This window comes from Passer domesticus, chromosome 1 (genome assembly GCF_036417665.1).
Source record: "Passer domesticus isolate bPasDom1 chromosome 1, bPasDom1.hap1, whole genome shotgun sequence".
Taxonomy (NCBI): Eukaryota; Metazoa; Chordata; class Aves; order Passeriformes; family Passeridae; genus Passer; species Passer domesticus.
The window spans coordinates 53,994,237-54,013,811 of record NC_087474.1 but is presented as its reverse complement, the minus strand read 5'-3'; the positions used below and the strand labels follow the sequence as shown (position 1 = coordinate 54,013,811).

General features: G+C 41.4%; 1 protein-coding gene across 5 annotated transcripts in view; it reads right to left on the bottom strand.

Moving 5' to 3' along the window:
* Positions 1–19,575, bottom strand: part of ITGA9 (integrin subunit alpha 9) — a 244,994-nt gene that overhangs the window by 179,490 nt on the left and 45,929 nt on the right. For all 5 annotated transcript variants that reach the window (XM_064421253.1, XM_064421279.1, XM_064421270.1 and 2 more), the window contains 2 exons: positions 18,812–18,966; positions 1,232–1,392 (listed from right to left, as the gene is read on the bottom strand). In XM_064421253.1, the coding sequence (XP_064277323.1) occupies positions 1,232–1,392; positions 18,812–18,966 (316 nt within the window). The remainder of the gene's footprint in view (positions 1–1,231; positions 1,393–18,811; positions 18,967–19,575) is intronic.

Sequence of the window (19,575 nt, the reverse complement as noted above, 5' to 3'; positions counted from 1 at the left end):
ACATTTTCTTTAACAAGTTTTTCTACAGCAGACAGCAATGGTTGCTCCAGAAACATTTTTAAAAAATGGAAGATATGTAGTTTCTTCACAGAGACCCACACGATTTAACAGGACAGCATTTCCTCTTTGGTGCCCTTATTTATTTTATTTTCCCTCAACAGCCATGCACAAAATGTTGATAGAGTCAAACGATTAATTTTATCTCCCATTCTCAAAGCTTTTAGGTACAAAAAACCTTCCTGGAAAACTTTATACATTTAGAAAAAGCTGGATGTGCTGTATTCTCAAAACAAGAGAGTATCAAGTGCTATCCATCAAATTTAGGTCACACTTATCTATGGGAAGAAGTCCTTCAGTAAGGACTGGTGATAAAGAGTAGTGTTTGTAAGACATATGTGGTTTAAAAGATAAATGTCCTTCCTATGTAATTTTAAAATCCATTCTATACATGATTAATGTAGAAGAAAATTGTGCTTACTCTGAAAACAGCACCTGGGTGACATTTCTTCAACACCTGCCAAATGAGGACAACTACAGTCTTAGCAAGCTCTAGATAAAGACTTTGTCACAGGAAAGTCACAGACCCTTTCTATGTCTCAGTCTGGAAAGCACTCTTTGTATCTCTAGGACCACGATGCACATGGAATTAAGTTATCCCACTGCTGCTTTCAAGACCAAATTAAATTCACAGGTTTATTCAAATCCAAGAGCCCAATTATTTCATTGCAGGCCTGTCATTATCCTGCCATCCCCATGCAGATTGTATTACCAGTCTTTTGTGCAGTCAGACTTTAAACAAACTCAACACTAAACCTGCTGTTCCTAATAAAACAAGATGTTGTCTCCTTGGGAACAATGTCTGTAGCAACAAACCAAAGCAAAAGGAGAAAGAAAAGAGAGAAAAAGAGGAAGGGAGGGAGGAAGGCAGGAAGGAAATAGAGAAATAAATAAATAGAGAGAGCAAAAGAGAGAAAGAGGGAAAGAAAGAAAGAGAAAAAGAGAGAAAGGGAGAAAGACCTGCCTGACCAAACATTAAAAAAAAAATTCCTGGCAGCAGGTCTTGAAGGTGCTCAGACTTACAAATCATGCCAAGCAAGAAGATCTGAACTTCTACCTATCAGGAAATCAAGCATCTGAAACCAAAGCAGTACCACTTCAATTGGTTGAATAATTTTCTTAAAAGAGCGGAATGTAGTAAGGCCAAAGTAAGGAAGGACATGAATGAACTGACCTTGACATATGCTAGGTAATGCTCACATTTTTCCTGCATGAATGACAGTTGTAACTTCTCTGTAATCTGCCCTGCTGTCTCTCCAGAAGTCACAAAATAAACTCTGGGTTGCTGGCTCTTTTCCTTCTTTCCCACATCAGCGGTCAAGTTGTAATTCAAACCTGTTTTAAAAAGGAAGAAAAAAACAAAGGATGTCAGTGAACAATAGTCATTTTCAGCCACCTATCAATGGATCGTGTTGCCTCCAGGACATCTGTGCAACAAACAAACAAACAGAAGCTGTTTAAACTCTGTTTCTGACAGAAAATGCAAAATAAAAAACCCAACACAAGCAACAGCAGCAAACTCAAACCTTCTAAAACAGCACAAACCATGCAAATGTGAACCAGGATGTGGCACTTCCTGACAATTATTTTCTTTATTTGCAGTCATCTCAGCAATGAATCTGTTATGAATATGATGGTAATTTGTGTTATGAATAGAAAATTGTATTTTTTTTAAGTTTCAGAGTTAAAAAAAAAAAAGTCAAACCCGTCAGACTTCTTTGGGTGTGCTGCCAAAGAAAAAGTTCTTAATTACCTGTTAATGGCCGGTGATTAACTATTGTTCCTCTGATGCTGGCCGTTTGCCAAAAAGATACCAAGGGAAACCCTCCAGGGTAAAGAGAATGGGCAGTGACACCAGAGACAACATGCAAATGAGAAATGCATTGCACCCTGGGTTTTTACAGTTTTACAGTTTTTACAAGAAAAACCCCTAAAAATCACGAGCCAACAAGTGACTTAAGTGACGTCTAAGGATGGGAGCATAGTCCTGTACCTGCTTGGACCTTTTTGTTTCTCACCCCAACCTGAAAAGATACTGATTAAGAAGACATCCCGGAGTGTTAAACTAACAAGCTAAGGACTCCACGACTCTCCCGTGAGGACAGAATCCCCAGCTCTGTCTGCAGACCAGTGGACAAAGCTGCATCATCCTCCTTCTTCATGCCACGCCTGGGAGCAACGGTGGTGTGGGCGCAACCCGTCGATTTCTCCCCACCTGAGCTGATTCTTCTTAATAAAGGCATTAAAAAGGAGAAAGATCTCCTGCCAATTTATTTCAGCTTGGGGCTCTCCGGGATAGCCACGCCTGAAGAGGACACCAGGACTGGGACAGCCGCCCACCCTGGACCTGCAGGACAGCTGGCTATCGGGACCAGAGAAGATCGGCTTCGGACAGTGACACGGAGCAACGCTGGATAGGTGAGAATATCCGGCGGCGGGAGAGGGAGGCGAGCGAGTGTGTGTGAGTGAGACGAGGGCCGGCAGCTCGGACCCTCGAAGCGAGTGAGGACCCCTCAGTACCGCGGTTCCACACCGCCGCGAGGGGGCCGGCCGGGAACAGGGGGATGCGAGGGGAATTGGTGATTGAGGCGCCTCCAGAGGGGTAAAGAGGACCCCCCTCCGGGCGTGTGGAGGAAATAGCTGTGTGAGTGGCACGCACCCCAAAGGCCCTGATACAGGTCCTAACGAAGGAAGTTAGGATATCAGGCAGTTTGGCCCTGACAAAGGAGGTCAGGCATCCTCAGAAGCCAGGGCTTCGAGGTTTGGTTGTTTGAGCCTTTGCAAAGGAGGCCAAGGTCTCTCTAAGTCCTGACGAAGGAGGTCAGGCGAACCTCAGAGGTCGGGACCTCGAGGATTTTTTTTTTTGTGTTTTGGTTGTTTGTTGAGTCTTGGCAAGAGAAGGCCAAGGTCTTAACAAAGTCCTGACAAAAAGGGTCAGTGAAATTGGAGTTTTGGCAGGAGGTCGAGACTTCTTAAATAAGCTATATTTCCTTTAGAGAAAAAAGACATCTTTGTGATTTGTTTAGAGACAGAAAAAAATGGGAGGGTGCAGTAGTAAGAAAAGTGGCCAAAGACTGAAGAATATACCTCCCCACAATCCCCTAGGTGAACTATTAGAGAAATGGGACTTTACAGAAGCCACAGAAGGATTAGATAAAGTTAAGATGATTCACTACTGTTCAGAAGTGTGGCCAGAATTAGAGGTGCAAGGAGGATGGCCGTGGTGTGGGACGAAAGACAAGTGGATGTGCCAACAGCTGAGTAACTGACGGCTCGAGAAGATATTCATCCTGAGCAATCATTGTATGTAGCTTGTTGGTTGAATGCTGTAAAGAATGAAGGAGTGCAAATTTGTAAAGTGCAGAGCAAGAAGGAAGGGAATGAAAGAGGAGATGCTGGAATTAAAGAAATTGGTAAAAGGTGGCACCCCCTAGACTACTTGCCTCCTGATGCCCCTCCACCTTATAACCCTCTCCTTCAAGCACCTCAAATAGCAGATCCAGTTCTTCTCCCGGCTGCCATGGGGGCCATTCCCTCACCACCCCCTTCGACTCCTTCAGCTGCTTCTGCACCACCACTAATACCTACTCCACCTGCTGCATGCTCCACCCCTTCTCCAGCTCCACCGAACATGCACCCAAGCTCTTCTCCCCCTCCTACTGCAGTCCCTCCACCTCCTCCTAACTGGGACACAACTGCCTCCTTGTCTAGTAACTCCATATCACCAGGTACAACCGTTGACTTACAGCAGGTCCAGGTTAATGCTAATACCCCTCAAGTGAACAATCTTGTGTCTGAAGATGGGCCATACTGTAGTACCCGATCCAAGACCTCCAAGGCAGAGAAACTTTTTCCCCTTAGAGAAGTTCCTATGGGAGGAGTAGCAGGAGGTGTTGGTTTTGTAAATGCTCCTCTAACTGATTCTGAGGTAAGAGGATTCAAGAAGGAGTTAGGGAATTTAGTTGAAGACCCCATGGGCATTGCTAACCAAGTGGATCAGTTTTTAGATCCAAATTTCTACACTTGGGGGGAGATGAATTCCATTCTAAATATATTATTTTCCCCAGAAGAGTCCCGAATGATTAGGGCCGCAAGCATAAGAATTTGGGAAAAAGATAAATGTCCAGGGCCCCAAGTACCATCAGGAGAAGAAAAATTGCCACTAGTGGATCCCAATTGGAATCCTAACCAGGAGGAAGGGAGGAAGGCCATGATGGAGTACAGGTCTTTGATAATTCGGGGGATCAGAGAATCAATTCCCAAAGGAACTAATACAAAACTGGCATTTGAGAGTATACAGGAGAAAGATGAAACTCCTGCCACTTGGCTTAATCGCCTGAGGCGGAACTTTCAATTGTACTCCAAAACAGACCTGGACACCAGCGAAGGTGAAATGCTACTAAAAGTCCAATTTGTTACTAAATCTTGGCCTGATATACGGAAAAAACTGGAAAAGATTGAGGATTGGCAAGAAAAAGATATTAATGAGTTATTGAGGGAAGCATTGAAAGTATATTTAAGGAGAGAAGAAGAAACAGCAAAGGCCAAAGCTAGGATCATGGTTGCTATAGCCAGAGAAAGTGTGGGAGCAAACAACTCTTTCCTACAGTACGAGGCCACAAAAGAGTGGGGGGGTCCACCACCAGGAGCAGGCAAGGATACGGCAGTACTGTCAGGGACAGGAGGCATGGAGAGGCCTCGAGTCCCTTTGAGTGAAAGCTGCTGCTATTACTGTGGAGCAACTGGACCCCCCCCCCCCCCAGACTGTTTAGCCTAAAGTTGTGAAACCTTTGCTAGCTGATCAAGATAGCAAAGGAAGCAGCTTTAAGACCAGAAGATGTGGAAGGGGCTAACAGCGGGCCTGTTAGCTAAAGGAGCAAGAAGAAGCTGAGAAGAAAGAAGAAGCTGATAAGGAGCTCTCTCCAAGGCTGTAACCAAGGAGACCAAGAGAACTGAGGGACTGCAGAAAGATAAGAACTTCGCAGCTGCATGAAGTATATTTAGAAAGTTAGTTAAGTCACTGTAACTTTTCACCAATGGTGTTATGTTCATTTATTGTACCCAATAGTTAGGGTAGAAGAAGCATAAACAATTAAAAAGCGTATAAAAGGTCAGCCATGTTCGATAATAAACTGTTGCCATCTGAGACTGCTTGTGGTCTCTGCTTTGTGTCGTGACCGCCTCGACAACGACAAGAAGATCTGGTAAAAGTTTTTTTTAAGCAGAAACCACACCCGAGTAGGGAAAAAGAAAAAAAAGAACTCATATTTTGTGAAATTTAAAGTTACATCAAGGGATATGGGGGAGTAGTTAACATCAGACAGACGGGTGTTGCTAAACAAAGCACTTGCTAGGATGGTGCTAACAGAACTACAGAAATTAACCCACTGGGGAGTCCAAGGACTATGTGATTATTTCCTAAGAAATAACCTGTGCATAAGCGTATATGACCTAGCAAAAACAATTATAAAAGAGTGTTTAACTTGCCTAAAAGTGAACCAGAACGGAATGGTGAATACCATAGACTCAGACCGAGGTCCACATTTTGTGGCCCAAACATTGCAAATTATAATTGAAGCTTCAGGAATAAAATGGAGATTACGCTCCGTGGCACCCCTAGAGTTCTGGGAGGGTGGAATGAATGAACAAAACTCTCAAAAATGAATTGGCTAAAGTGTTTGCCCCTAGCGCTCTTGCGCATCAGAACAAGACCCCAGTCTGATATAGGGATTTCACCCTATGAAATGATGTTTGGACTGCCATTCTTGTTAACACCCTATAGCACAGGAGACTATCTGGAAGGAGAAGAAGCTACAAGGAAATATTTAGAAGTAATTGGAAGAACCCTAGAAGGACTTAGAAAAAGAGGATACCTCCCCCAAACCTCCCCTCTGGATACAAAAGCACACGACATCAACCCAGGAGATTGGGTTTTAATAAAATCCTGGAATTATAGACCATTAATGCCTAAATTTGAAGGCCCCTTTCAGGTACTCCTCATCACTAATTCGGCTGTGCGAACCAGAGAAAAAGGTTGGACCCACATCACGAGAATTAAAGGACCAGTCCCACCCCCGAGCACTGGACAAGATTCTTCAGTGTGTCCCTCTGGTATTGGACCAGATTTCACACCTCTCTCACCCCCGGGCATTGGACAAGATTCTTCAGTGTCCCCCTCTGGTATTGGACCAGATTCCACACCACCCTCACACCCTAACTCAGGACAGGATTCAACCGCATCGGGAGTTAATTCAGCTGAGTATACTATTATAAAAGGACCAAATGACTTAAAATTGACATTCAAAAAGACTGATGAACTGCATAAGAAAAAAGTTTAGAATCATAACATGTCTTGAAGTGTTTTAAGAAAACTGTAAAAGTTAAAAATTGTTAATAAGTAATTCTGGTTAAGTCGTCCCAACTTGGTACCAAAGACCCCAGGTTAATCTTCTCCAGAGTGCTCCCCTAGGAGGGACCAAATTAGCAAGGACAGATCAAGAGAGGTTTAACCAGAGGAGCAAGAGACTCTAAAGGACTTGGAGACTTCTTCTCAGTAAAATCCTCAAGAGGCAAGGCCGGGTGGGCAGGCTGTGCAAGATGACCCATACCAGACTCTTGGGAAGGGTAGTAGTGATGGCTCTGATTGCTGGTGGTGCTCTGGAGAGCCCAGGAGAGCTGTGCAATGAGTACTACCAACCTCTCTATGAGAAAGAAGTAAGCTCCTTGCTGAGAGTCCACAACAATTGTGTTAACCTCTCCCAACTGATCCTTTATCAAGAGAATAAGAAAATATATTGGACGACCCGGAACACCGCCACCTTTAGGCAGCCACTCCTGGGAGAGCACCCTGTAGGAGAAACCTGGTGGTGCTTTGAACGTAATGCTACTGAAGCAAACCTGGTAAATCTGGTAAAAGGAAAAAGTATTTCTAAATATTGGGAGGGCAGGACAAAAATTAATGTCTTTCAGGAAACCCCTAAACACCTGTTTTGGGTCAATGGTACCACAGCACCCACTGAATTGCCAAGAGACTGGTCTAGTGGTGGCAACATTAGAATTATAAAACAAACTGTCTTTATAATACACAAAGAATCTGGATCAAGTTTAAGAGTTCCTATATACGAGGATTTGAGAAAAACAAAACTGAAGGAACAATATATGTTAAACAAAATTTTGAAACTACAATCAGAATTAGAAGTAATATCTAATTAGACCGCATTGGCTCTTAATCATATTAATGACCAACTCAACCAAACCAAACCAGTAATTTATCAAATCAAATTAATTGTAGCAGTCATTAGAAACACCTTAAACGAAATAAGAAAACTAGCATATTTAAGAAATCAAAGGACTCCTACACTTGATTCCAGTTGGTGGGATAATCTATGGACTTTCAAAAAAAGTTGGAAAACTATAACCTTCACTGTGGGTACACTTGTTAGTCTGTTCTTATTTCCATGTTTAACAAAAATAGTGACATCTGCTGTACAGAATAACCTAAGGATCTCTAAAGAAATTAACCTGAAAAAACCAAAAAGGGTAATGAAGTTTAGTAAATATGATCACCTGAGTGCTGAAGAAATGTATAATCAATACAAAAAATATAGGAAATTCTATGTTAATGAGCCAAAAATTATAAGTTGATGCAAGCTTAAGCTTGATCAAAGAAAAAAAGGGGGGAGCTGTTATGAATAGAAAATTGTATTTTTTTTAAGTTTCAGAGTTAAAAAAAAAAAGTCAAACCCGTCAGACTTCTTTGGGTGTGCTGCCAAAGAAAAAGTTCTTAATTACCTGTTAATGGCCGGTGATTAACTATTGTTCCTCTGATGCTGGCCGTTTGCCAAAAAGATACCAAGGGAAACCCTCCAGGGTAAAGAGAATGGGCAGTGACACCAGAGACAACATGCAAATGAGAAATGCATTGCACCCTGGGTTTTTACAGTTTTACAGTTTTTACAAGAAAAACCCCTAAAAATCACGAGCCAACAAGTGACTTAAGTGACGTCTAAGGATGGGAGCATAGTCCTGTACCTGCTTGGACCTTTTTGTTTCTCACCCCAACCTGAAAAGATACTGATTAAGAAGACATCCCGGAGTGTTAAACTAACAAGCTAAGGACTCCACGACTCTCCCGTGAGGACAGAATCCCCAGCTCTGTCTGCAGACCAGTGGACAAAGCTGCATCATCCTCCTTCTTCATGCCACGCCTGGGAGCAACGGTGGTGTGGGCGCAACCCGTCGATTTCTCCCCACCTGAGCTGATTCTTCTTAATAAAGGCATTAAAAAGGAGAAAGATCTCCTGCCCATTTATTTCAATTTGTGCTGATAGAGTATGATTGTTCAAATAGTATAATATAAACCTTTAAAATCACAACAGCAAGGGAAAAGGAGATTGCTTCACAGGGTGGCAAAACCGCAGCTGGCAGCCAAGGAGGAGGTGTGTCATTAACATACATAGTGGACCTAGCCTGCACAGGAGATGGGCATTCTCACTGGTATGAACAAGAGAACACCCAGCGATGATGGCCCATGAAGATGTTCATCTCAGATGAACAGAACCATCAAGGACATACATCTGAATGCAGCATTCCGGGAACCGAGGAGCAGATACACATCAGTTCCTGGACAAGGTTTGGTCCAGGACAAGGTTTGGTCCAGCGCAGGACAGAGAATAGAGACAACATGAATGTGAAGAACTCCAAGGAAGGACAAAGGGACTCCGCCGCAGGCAAGAAAAAGAGTAAACTCAGACTCTGCCAAGTGCCATTTGTGAACAGAAGGGGATTCGCTGCAATAGAGGCCGGATGTGAGTTCACCCAGCTCTGATCCCGGGGTCGGTGCTGTCCTTGATTGTTGGCTGTTGGGACTGTATATTGGTCGCGAATAAATTTTATTTTGATTTTAATTAAAATTGGCTGGATCAATTTTTACCTATAACAAATCTTAGCATTCATACCATATACTTAGCCCCTCCTCACCCCCAACTTTGTTGCTTCCAAAAAAGCAACCTGGAGCAGTGGGTGGTTAGGGAGATAACTGGCTAAACTTATCACTTCTGGTGGTGTAAGTTCTTCCTGCTCACTCCAGTAGGAGATCATATGACAAGTTTTCACTAGCAAATTAAATCTTCCAAATAATGCCTTCAAACATTTGTCTAGCAGCTTTGACTTTTCTCTCTTTCTACTGAGAATCTACCCACCCAACTTCACACAATGAAAATAAAACTCTGGCATGAATTTGATGAGCTCAGAAGAAGGGCTCAATTCTTCTAATGACTATTCATTTTCCATAACTTAAGTTAAATGCCTAAAAGCTTTGATAATGGCTCCCTCTGATAAATTTTTTGCTCATATCTTTAAGATGGCTGCTACCCAGCAGAGCAGGTGAATTATTCCAGCCAGTAAGAGATGCACCAAGTAAATGGCAGCAGGCGTTTTGTAACAGATGTCCATCCTAAATAGCATATATATAGTTACGATGCTAGAGTCATCCCATAGGGCTGAAAGCACCCCTGCAGCAGTGAGGAGTGAGAAGAGATCAGGCCATGGCCACAAGCTAAAAAACCGTGAATCACAGTTGGCTGTGCTAATGGAGGGGTTGCACACTCTGAACTACTTAGAATATCCCTTCCTCACCCACTAAGGTAATGACAAAGCACACGAACAGCAGGAGGCAAATGCTCATCAGGAATTAGCATATCTGTAAATGCTTGCTAAACTACTAGCTATAGTACTGATTTGCCAGGGAGTAAGTGGGAGGCACCACATGGAAACAATGAAGAACTAACTAAATAATTACACAAAACCATTGGAAAAGGAATATGTTTCGTTGATGTCTCTGCCAGTAATTATGAGGAGAAAATTATTATTGAAGTTTGCTTGCAAAGAAAATTCTTATGTAATGGAAGTATTAAAAAAAGCCCTAGCAAATGAGAACATATAGGACATTCCCTCCATTCCCTTCCAAAAAGCTTTCTTTTTCCCAGACTTCCCACCTTGTTTCGAATCCTGTCTCATAGTGTTTTCCTTGGGTCTAAATAGGGAGCGATCCACACTGCTTCATGCATTGAACAACACATCCCTGCAGCTCATCTGCTTCTGAGGCATTCTGAGGGCAGCACTGACTCATGCCTGCCTCCAAACAGACTGGAAAAATGAGAGACAGAAATAATACCACTGTACCAAACTATAGCTGCACACAGGTTAGAAGATGAGAGTCTACTTTTTAAAAGTTTTTAATAAGGGATGTTTTTTCAGTCCTAGGAACATATTTAAACAGTGAAAACATCAAACAACCTATTATCTTACACTAAAATCTTGTCAGTCTTTCAGGCAATAGTATTAGGGACATGACCAATTAGGGACAGGACTACCCTAGATACGGATCAACACAGAGGCAATGTACATCTGAAATGAAGAGTACAAGAGAAAATTTGGAGCAATTTCTAACTTAACTATCTGCCTAACTCTGGTCAAATGACCAAATCCCTTCATTTTCACAGCCACTAAAATTCACCTAATTCTCAGACTGGCACTGTTACTACTGTTGTTATTATTGTAGAGGAAATTATCTAGACTGTTGTCAGAGACTGAAATAGTTCATGCCTCAAACACTGATATAAAATTTTGCTCATAATAGCAAAACTTTATAGAGAAGCCATTGAAGCCCATCCCTCCCTAAAGATGCTTTTCAGGCCGATCATCACCACCAAGAAGACCAGCTGGAGAGGATCAATGGAACATCACTGTGTGATAGATGAGTGTTATAGATATGGGTAGTAATTCGTGGGCATAAAAGGTGTATCAAAATATATAGGTACAAGGCGGGGGGGGGGGGGGGGGCGGGGAGCGGAGATTCTTCCCCAAGATGGCGAAACCAGAGGCACCACCTCATTTGCATGCGAAGGAATGGGCATGCACAGGAGATGGGCATTCACAAGGACCTGCACCCAGTGACAGCTCAAGCGATGATGGCCCAGACAAGATACTTATCTGAGAGGACCAGAGCCATCAACACATTCCATCTGAATGCCAGATTCCGAGAATCGAAGAAATTCCCGGACGGAGGCTTTGTGCAGCCCAAGCCAGAGAAAGAAACCAACTTGAATATGAAGGAAAGAAACCAACTTGAGTATGAAGGACTCCTAAAGAAACAAAGACACTATGCCGCGGGCCAAATAAACCGTATAAGAGACGGGGAGACCTTGGTCTAGCAAGTCCAATCTCAAGTTCACCCGTAAGCACCGACCGGGGGTGTTACGTTGGCCTATTTGATTGATGGCGGTCGGGGCTGTATTACGGTCGCGTAATAAATTTTATTTTTAATTTTTTAATTAAAATTGGCTATTTTTCATTTTTCATTGTCCTGGGTTGACTATATGATGCTTTTATCCCCAATCGTCTTGTTCTGTTTATACTGAATAATAAGTTTTACACCTTTAAGACTCTCTTCCAGAGAGTGAAGAGGGGAGGGAAGAAGCGCGCAGTTTTCAGACTGCTCTCACTCCTCCACATTCCTGCTCCTGGACTGTGTTGTCTGCGGATGGACAGACAGCAGGACAGAGCTCTTTTTTCCCCTTTTTTTTGCTTTTAGTTAGTTTTAGCTAGCTGAGGCAAAGAAGTTCCCTGGACTGTGATTTTCTTTTTCCTTGGACCCGTTCAAGCCTGCTCTAGACTGAACACCCAGAAGAGCACCGGCCGCTCCACCTGTGGCCCCCTGGCCGGGCCTGGGCCGCGGCGTTTCTAGCGCCGGAGGGACTGATCAGAGACTGAGTGAGCCGAGCTGCAACCCGGGGAGGGGACTGTTCGGAGTTTGCCATATTTTTTCTTGGGGCAGCAAGAAGTTTTATTGTTTAATATTGTTTGGGTTCTATTGTTTAATAAACAGGGTTTTTTCTACTTTTTTCTCCAAGGAGATATTTTCTCCCAAACCAGTTGAGGGGGGAGGGGCAATTGAATCTGCTTTTGTAGAGAAGCCCCTTTGGGGGTTATCTCCCAAACTTGCCCTAAACCAGGACATTCATTTATAACAATGAGTAATGCAATGGTTGACTCTCACAATTCAAGGGCAAATATTGCATATATGTTAAGAGAAGTTTTATAGATTTATAGTTAAGTTTCACCCACCCCTTGCATTGTTATGAAGGGATGACCTGGGTAGTTGGGGCATTTTGGAGGGTCAGCTCATTACTACCTAATCTAAGAAAGTGATCTCAACCACTGGACAGCAAAGAAGGAGCCAATGGACAGAACACTTGGGAGGGGCTAAAGGATTAAAAAGGTTAAGTATCCATTGTGTGGGGGAGCACATGTGGGAAAAAATCCTTTGCTCCTGGTGCTGTATCATTTTCTTTCTTCAGTGTTCTGTTGTATTTTCTGACAATGTTTTAATAAATCTTTATAAATTTTTGAAAGTATCATTTCTTACAATTGCGATCCACTGATTTTTTCTGATATTTTTTCAGATATTTTCTTTATTCTGTCTCTGTCACTCTCTTTCTGTTCCCCCCACCTATTTTCTATTTCTTCCTTTCCTTCCCTCTCTCTCTCTCTCATATTTACTGTCAAATAAAATCCATACTATTGACTTTGACATATGGTCTTTTTTGCACCTTAATTTGGGCAGAGGCATCTCCAATAACTTCAATAATTGGATCCTGACATTTTGTTGGCATAGTCAGCAAGGATTAATGTTCTCTGACCCGAAGTGTCTTGCACAATTGCATTGTCTCCTCTTGTTAGAGATATAGTTAGTAATTCATGCAGATAGAATTATATAAAAAGGAGTATGTATAAAAGCATCTCTAATTTATAATGGTATCCTTTCTTGCTGGTAACTGAATGGATATACAACCATTATAAGAACAGGCTTGTAGCTTCTAAGAGAAAAGACTATGATTTTTACAATATATCTAAAAACTAACTTACTGTATGTAGGGGAAGGGAGAGGGAGGAATTTTTATCCTCAGGATGGCGAAACCACAGCAGAGAGGCATCACAACTTTTACATGTGAAGAAAACCTCGGCTGCACAGGAGATGGGCATTCACAAAAGCATGTGCCCCATGCTGCCCAAGAGATGATGGTCCGGACAAGATACCTATTGGAGATGACCAGAGCCATCAACACCTTCCATCTGAATGCCAGATTCCAATGGGGAGGTGTATTATCTAATTCCCGGACGAAGGTTTTGTGCAGCCCAAACCGAAGAAAGAAACCAACTTGAATATGAAGAACTCAGAAAGAAACAAAGGGACTCTGCCGCAGGCAAAATAAATCATATAAGAACCGCTGCCTCGGAGCAGCCGGTGTGGACGAGGGGGACTTGGTGCGATAGAGACCATTTCCCCCATCCACCCAGCCTACCTCCCGGGAGTGTTCCGTTTGATTGTTGGCTGTCGGGACTGTATTACAGTCACAAAATAAATTCTTTTTATATTTTTATTATAATTGGGCATATTTTCATTTTTACTTATAACACCTCTCACAAAATTATTTCATATACTTCCTTCTGTAGTAAATCTTATAAATCGAAACACTACTTCTTTTAAGGAGCTGTGAGGATGTCAGGAATCCATCCGTAGGAATTCTTAGCACTTGGACCAATTTCCTTTGAGGGGTTGTGGAGACTGGTTTCTTCTAGAGGCTTAGAAATTTGAATGCATCTTTCTCGGAGGGAATTGTGGAAATTATGGTAAACTGACTTGACTCCGTGGTGTTTTGTGCAGAGCGGAAACTCCTGTTTGGTGAGGACTAATGCCCCTGTACTTTTTGTGTGTTTTGTTGTGAAAAGCCAGAATTGGGAGGTTCCAGTCCTTGAAGCCAATTCTGCAACTCCTATCTTGTGTAGAACACCGCCCCTCCCCCACCCCCCCCAATAAGTCTGTGGTTTGTTGTGGAGAGCTAGAAGCAGGCAGGTTGTACTCCTGAGGCCAGTCCTGCAGCTACTGCCTTAGGGGGATGGTTTTCACCCTTTGTAGGCTTAGGTATTTATCATGCAGCTTCCTCTGTGGGGTGGAAAGAAAACTTTAGGGGAAAATGTTTTGTTGTCTTTCCTTAGTTAATCTGTTAGTCACCTCGCTACCCCTGGGGTAGGTGGATGTAGTGAGGAAAAAAAAATTGGGATAGGGAGCAATTTGTTATTAAAAAGGTGATGCATTATTAAAAAAGACTTTAGGCGGTGGCATTCTTTGCTGCCAAATTTGATCATGTCCAAAAGGAAAATCACTGGAATAAAAGCAGATAACTGATAAGGCTGACTGCTCCCAGGCAAAAAGCAGAAGCCTACTAAAACCGTGAAAAAAAAAAAAAAACAACTCAAATTGCCAAAACCACTCCCTAATTCACAGACTGCAATAAAGCAGTTTCACCCCCTCGACTGAATATGAAATCAGTTTGAGAAGACCTCACTGAAAAACTGTGGGAAACAACAGAAATGGTGCAACAAGCACTTCGTAGAATAAAAGTTAAAATTTCACCTAAGAAAGTTAATGCAATCAGCAACTTGTTTCATTCTGGCATATTTTGCCAGGGAAGTTTATTTCTTTTCTTTTTTACTATGAAGGTCAAACATCCCTATATTGAAAATAAGGAAAACAGTTTGGGAGCAGAGAAACTGCAAACAGCACATTCACTTTCTTTTTATAGGAACCTACCAACTCACGAGATGGAGCTGCATGAAAATCAATGAAATTTTAAGTGTCACCATAATTGTTTGAATTTTCAGTTTGTTAATGTTTGTACTTTGTTTGTATTTTTATTGCAAGTGGCTTGCTGGGAGACCAAATACTAGTTAAAGTATTCTACATAAGTTTGATTTTTGTCTAACTTGTTTTCTTTTTGCTGAAAAATTGTGTGGCAAAAGGTTTTATGAATGTATAATTTGTCTCAACCAATTTTATCCTGAAAATTTATACATATTTTAAATCATACAAATATGTACTAACCATTATCCAGTGGACTAAGAATATTACATATATTCTTCCAACTATACGCAATGCAGTCAAGAAGAAAACGCACATCCTCAAAAAATCTATTTACTTTTATCCCAGGATGCAAAGTTAATCAATTATACTACAAGAGTCAGGAATCCTCTCAAAACTTGGCTGATTGACACACATTAATACATATATCTGTTGAAGATACTCCTCTATAGAATTTGAAAATGAAGACCCACTGTATAATTCTATAACTAATTTCAAAACATATTGAACCAACACTTAAGAGATAAAATATTGTGATATCCCTCATATCCACTACTCATTAAAAAACACGGATTCCTGGGCTTCACAGAGTGGGAGCATTGACTAATTCTGAGAATTGGGTTGATGATTATTGTATGCTGTATGATTACTCATGTTACTGCTTCTGTTGTTTGTATCTTTACTCCTATTATCTTTCTATTATCACCTCCATGGACAACCCATAAACTAAAGAAGATCGCAAGGAAAGAGACACTTATTGTATGTTTGAGTCAAGGGGTGGATGTCAGAGATGGAAACAGTTCATGCCTATTGATATAAAATTTTGCTCATTATACCAGAACTGTATAAAGGAGCCATCAAAGCCCACCCCTCCCTAAAGATGCTTTTTGGGGGGACCATCACCATTAAGAAAGATGAGCTGGAGAAGATCTACAGAACACTGTGGGATCCACAGATGGTGGTGTTTTCTTTATTCTGTCTCTGTCACTCTCTTTCTGTTCCCCTCATCTATTTTCTATTTCTTTATTTGTTTCTTTCACTCTCTCTCTCATATTTACTATCAAATAAAATCCATACTATTGACTTTGGCATATGGTCTTGTCTGCACCTTAATTTGGGCAGAGGCATTTCTGACAGCTTTCATAAGCAAATCTCAGTAATTTTACTATACAAGTTTACTTCCATTCTCCTTCAGGGGTGAATGCAAAAGCAGCACTTGATGCACAGAGATGCCAGCAGCCTCTTTCTTGTCCTGGTCACACAGAATTAAACAGGCTGAAACCTTTTCACCCAAGATAGGAAAGGCCTTCCTCTAATCACTGGCTTTCCTGACGATGCAGAGACCCCAGGGGAGACAGAGCAATGACCCTTCAAGCGAGGGAGGAACAGTCTAAGTGAGATTCTGAGATGACAGAGTGAAAACTTAAAATGCTGTACTTCTCATATGTCCAAGACATACTGGAGGCTGTCTCTGTCAGGAGGTGTACAACTAGATGTTCAGCTCTACAACAAGCACTGAGGCAGAGGGAAGGGTCAGACAGAAAGTGGCAGAAAGTGCAGAGCACATGTTTCACTTGGCCATGGCTCTTTGCCCAGACAAAAACATTTCAGCAATAAATTCATACTTCTGAAAACTATAGTCTGCAAGAAACAACTTAATGGAAATTGTACTGTCATTTGCAGTGTCAAGCAGTATCCATAAACAAATCCTCAGATAGCTGTTTCAGTATTGCAACTACCACTAGAAGAAGAAGGGGAAAAAAAAAGGTAGGTAATGTTTACATGCTAGTGTGAGGCAGATGAAGATGACTTTTCTTCCCATTCTTGCAAATAAAATAATCACACATTGAAATAAGTATTGAAGACACACATTTGCCACAGGAGAACACTGCATGTATGTTCAGCTTGATTTTCTGAACACTATGTAGCAGATGGCAAATTTCAGCTGCCCAAAAGCAGGAGATATGCTCAGGTTTAGACCAGTAAGCAGTAATCTTGAGAATCCATGCTGACAAGCCACAGGGCAGTGCCACTCTAGATGAGCACTCCATTCTTGCAGTCTGATTTAACAAAATGCACCCAGACATCTGAGGGTGAGACAATCCTAACACTTTCAGCCATAAAATTTTGGCATAGCATTTTAACACCTCTGTAAGCCTTTCAAAGTCTGAACTGCATACCAATGCATTAACAGGGATAGTCTAGGGTTTTTTCCCTGTACATTTAACCATACAGGAAATGAACCATTACAATATTTCCATTAATTGTTCCATCTTTTGTAAATTAATATTCTTCAACCGCAACATAATTAAAATGGCCTGACTGCTAGAATACTGACTGAAAGATTATTTGAGATATTTTATCCAAATCATATCCTGAATGAGTTTTATACAGTCAGATAGCTCTGGCTGTAACATTTTCAAGAAAAATCACTTTGTTAGAACCATTGTATGAAAGGGCAATAGTTGAAGTTTATAATAACCTACTTAATAATAAAAAAGTTCCTTGTAAAGTGATGGATGTTAGTCATGGAAAAAGATGCATATGTGCTTTTACACAGTAAATTATGGGCAGTACAGCTTGTATGACAACACAGGCAAATTCAGCCAGCTCTTACAAGACATGAAGAACAGGGAGACAGGTCTTTTGTAAACAGGGGAAACTGACATTTGGATTAGAAAAAAAGCAGTTTACTTCTTAGCCACAGATCCAAATATAGGAAATTAAAGCAAAGGAAACATTTTAAATAATGCCCCAGGAATGTAAGAACACCTAGATATTCAGAAAATCTATCGGTAATTTTTCAGAGAGGAATTAACACCTCAAGAACCCTCAGAAATGTATTTCCTTAATGACAGAGTAGTGGGTAGTAAAAACAATATTTTATCAAAGCATGCATTTGTCTAGAGTCATCATCCACAGGGAAGGAAAAAGCATTTAAAGGAAGCAAAAACCTAAACTGAAGTCTTAGTTGCACCAATATATTAGAATACAGAGGAATCTTAAATATAGTAACTCCCATTTTTTTGAGCTGTTCAGGTGACAGTGACAAGCTGCTTGTAGTTCTGACCTCATGACAATGCAAAAAGTAGCAAGAAGCCTTTTCCTTTTCTGACTTAATTAAAAACAGAATACTGCAGCAGGCTTAGGTGAGGATACAGACACAACTCACCCTTCTCAACTAGCTGCTCAAAAAGGTTAGGGCACAGAGCAGGAGGAGGCAGTGCTTCCCCCAGCTCCCCACCAGGCTCACTGGTCAAGACACAGCATGCTGTGAGGCTAAGGCATCTTCACTGAACAGTACAGTACAAGTCCTCTGCCATTCTTAAAGCATTAAAAAGGTGAAACATTATGAAAAAAATTAACTCAGGCCTTAAAGATTTAGAAATGCTGTATCTGTCCAATACCACTTCATAAAACAGCTAAGATTTGTAAGCATTGAAATGTAAAAGACGTAAGTAGTAGTTCAATAGAGCCAAGATGTAAAGGCTAGGGCAATTACACGTTACACAATTCCATTCACCTGAGAAAATCTAAGTGTTTCTCTTAATCTGGAAGATATTCTTGCAATCAGTAAAATACTGGGCTATTTATAATCAATTTACAAACAGGTAAACTGATGCACAGAAAAGGATTGTCTCATGTCTGTTTCAAGAGCTCCTTGCAGACTTTCAACACTATTAATCCAGAGCAAATCATGCCTGTTTTCTAATAACACTGATAGAGGATATGGATACAGGTATGTATTATCAAGAGGTAGACAGGGAATATGAACTGAGAAGGCTGTGTTCTCTATCCTTGCAATAAGCCCAAAGAGACATCCTCCTTATTTCACTCAGGAAGAATCTGCCTCAGTAATATGTCAGCCTCATCAAGGTGAAAACACATCCAAGAAAGTTCTCAAGCCTCCAGCTTTCTGGGATTGTATGGCCCATGTTAATCTTGAAACTACTTATTTCACACAAAAGCTCTGTTACTAAGTACAAAGAGAGACCTTGACTCTGGGTCAGCCTGTTACTGTGCTTCTGTCTAGGGCTGGCACAGGTACCTTACCTATTTCTCCAGGAACATGTTTGCCACTGAAACGAAAGCATGCTGTGACATTGAGGCAGTTCACCAGCTGCAAACCATCATGGCACTGAGGAGCTGTGATATTGATAGATATGGGCAGGAAAATGGCGATATCCATGGTAATGACAGGCCTGGATCTGGAGATCAACAGAGAAGTAAAATTAAGTGACTATTCAGAGGAAATTCTCCATGAAAGGAAAAAAAAAAGCAAATTTGGTAAACTGCCCAATTTCAAGCAGACAGGAAAAATAAGAGAGTACATTTGAATTGCAAAACAAACTAGCATTTTATCTAGCTGGCAAGTGCTACTAGGATTTAAATGAAAGTGGTAATGTCAGCTTGAAGTTTAGTGCCCAGATACAGACTGCAGGCAGGCAGCTGAGGAAACTGATATAATGTAATAACAATAATGATCTTCAGCAAATGTTGCATAACCCTTCATGATGACTGAAGAGGATAATAATATTACCAGAACAGCAAACAAGTTTATGCAAATGAGACAGTTTGCTAATCATCTTGCATGAACATGGACAGGTAGGGAGAGACTGTGGGTTTCCACAGAATCGTCTACAGTCAAATTTGTGACCTCAAAGTCAAGGAGAGTGCACAGAGGTCCTCCACAGGTGATGGATTAATACATAATTTTTCTGACAGCATAAGAGGGACAACAGACACCACATCCATGTTTTCTAGAGGAAAAGTTTGGCTAATTCCCTCCTGGCAAGTGATAAGGATTGAATACTCTT